This window comes from Pristiophorus japonicus, chromosome 23, assembly GCF_044704955.1.
Source record: "Pristiophorus japonicus isolate sPriJap1 chromosome 23, sPriJap1.hap1, whole genome shotgun sequence".
In the NCBI taxonomy this organism is placed as follows: Eukaryota; Metazoa; Chordata; class Chondrichthyes; family Pristiophoridae; genus Pristiophorus; species Pristiophorus japonicus.
In genome coordinates, this window is record NC_091999.1 from 33,865,585 (window position 1) to 33,867,628 (window position 2,044).

A 2,044-nucleotide genomic window follows, 5' to 3' on the forward strand; every position below is an offset into this window, starting at 1 on the left:
ATCTCTTCCCCCCCTGAACTCTCGCCTCTCGTGGGGCCCAATCTCACCGCCCAGAACGCTCGCCGCTTGTGGGCCCCAATCTCACCGCTCCGATCCCTCACCTCTCCTGGGCCCCAATCTCTCCGCCCTGAACTCTCATCTCTCCTTGGCCCCAATCTCTCCTCCCCGAACACTCACCTCTCCTTGGCCCCAATCCCTCCATTTCGAACACTCACCTCTCCTTGGCCCCAATCTCTCCATTCCGAACTCTTCCCTCTCCTTGGCCCGAATCTCTCAGCCCCCAACTCTCGCCTCTTGTGGGCCACAATCTCTCAGCCCCGATCTCCCGGTGCTACTCCACCCCGACCTCACCACTCCTCTGCTGCTTGCCGCACCACCTGCTGTACATGGGCCATTCTGATGATCCTGTCCATGCTCCAATCGCTGACCTGGATTCCGGTACAAAGCCAAATCTAGAATCTCAAGTCTACAAATCAATGGCAATTTAGAATAAATCGCCTCTCAACTATGCTGCAAATATTAGAAAGACGCTTTGGATACCTGGTCTCCTGTGTGGGTCTGTTTGTTGCATCTGTTTGAGCTGGAGTGGAGATGGAGGAGAAGCTGCTGGGTTTCACCCCCAATATTTCTGTGCCCAGTGGGACCAACAATTCCCCATGTGGGGCTCTCAATGGAGGCGAGTTCCCTTTCCTGAAGGACATTAATGAACCAGTTAGGTTTTACCACAAACTGCAGCTTTCATGGTTACTATTTCTAGTGCTGGTGCCAGAAATTACCAAGTTCATTAAGCTCAATTTCTCAAAGTGCCTTTGTGTTTTTGTGGGATCTCTCTCATCCACCCTTTTTCTTGACTGAAATTCACTTTACAGGGTATTAAAAGGGGAGGATTTATCGACCGGAGGCTCAAACATCACATTAACATCTGACGAAGTCACTCGATTCATCGGGAATGGAATATCATCCAGCAACTATGGATGCAAAAAGCACTGTTCATAGCGGGGAGAAAGTGTACACATGCTCTGTGTGTGGACAAGGCTTCAGCCGATCATCCAACCTGGAGAGACACAAGCGCAGTCACACTGGGGAGAAACTGTGTAAATGTGGGGACTGTGGGAAACGTTTCAACTACCCGTCCCAGCTGGAAACACACCAGCGAGTTCACACTGGGGAGAGGCCATTCACCTGCTCTGAGTGTCAGGAGAGATTCACTCAGTCATCCAACCTGCTGATACATCAGCGAATTCACACTGGGGAGAGGCCGTTCACCTGTTCCGTGTGTGGGAAGGGATTCACTCAGTCATCCGCCCTGCTGACACACCAGCGAATTCACACTGGGGAGAGGCCGTTCAGCTGCTCTGAGTGTGGGAAGGGATTCAATGAGTCATCCAACCTGCTGGCGCACCAGCGAATTCACACCGGGGAGAGGCCGTTCACCTGCTATGAGTGCGGGAAGGGATTCACTCAGTCATCGCACCTGTTGAGGCACGAGCGAGTTCACACTGGGGAGAGGCCATTCACCTGCTCTGAGTGTGGGAAGGGATTCACTCGGTCATCCCATCTGTTGAGGCACCAGCGAATTCACACTGGGGAGAGGCCATTCACTTGCTCTGAATGTGGGAAGGGATTCACTCAGTCATCCCACCTGTTGAGGCACCAGCGAGTTCACAAATGTTTGTAGAGGTTGGATGATGCTGTTATTGCTGCTGTTAATCACAACCCGACTGAACCATGTTCATTCTGACAATTGGGGTTTGTTTCCGCTGATGAAAATTCCTTTAACTGGACAGGAGTTTAATATTCGAGATATAGACAAATAAATTCGTGTTGCTTTCAACACATTGCTGCAGTCTTTTCTCTTTCCCACCCGAGTGTTTAGCATCACCTGGCTGGAGCTCAGAGAGGACAATCTGGGGGGAGGATCATATGGGTGAAGAACTTCAGCATGGACACAGTCCTTCAGGGTCATACTGAGAGCGGCAAATGCACTTTGTTCTTTCTCATCTCTCTTCACTGACAGCAACCCGTGCGGGTAAATCTTGACAGT

At 51.1% G+C, this 2,044-nt stretch overlaps 1 protein-coding gene across 1 annotated transcript; it reads left to right on the forward strand.

Annotated features, from left to right (window-relative positions):
- The first annotated feature begins 880 nt into the window (after positions 1-880).
- On the forward strand, positions 881-1,678 carry LOC139235474 (zinc finger protein 664-like). Its single transcript, XM_070866569.1, has one exon. It carries the CDS (start codon positions 950-952, stop codon positions 1,676-1,678), a length of 729 nt encoding a protein of 242 aa, XP_070722670.1. The 5' UTR covers positions 881-949.
- The last annotated feature ends 366 nt before the right edge of the window (positions 1,679-2,044 follow it).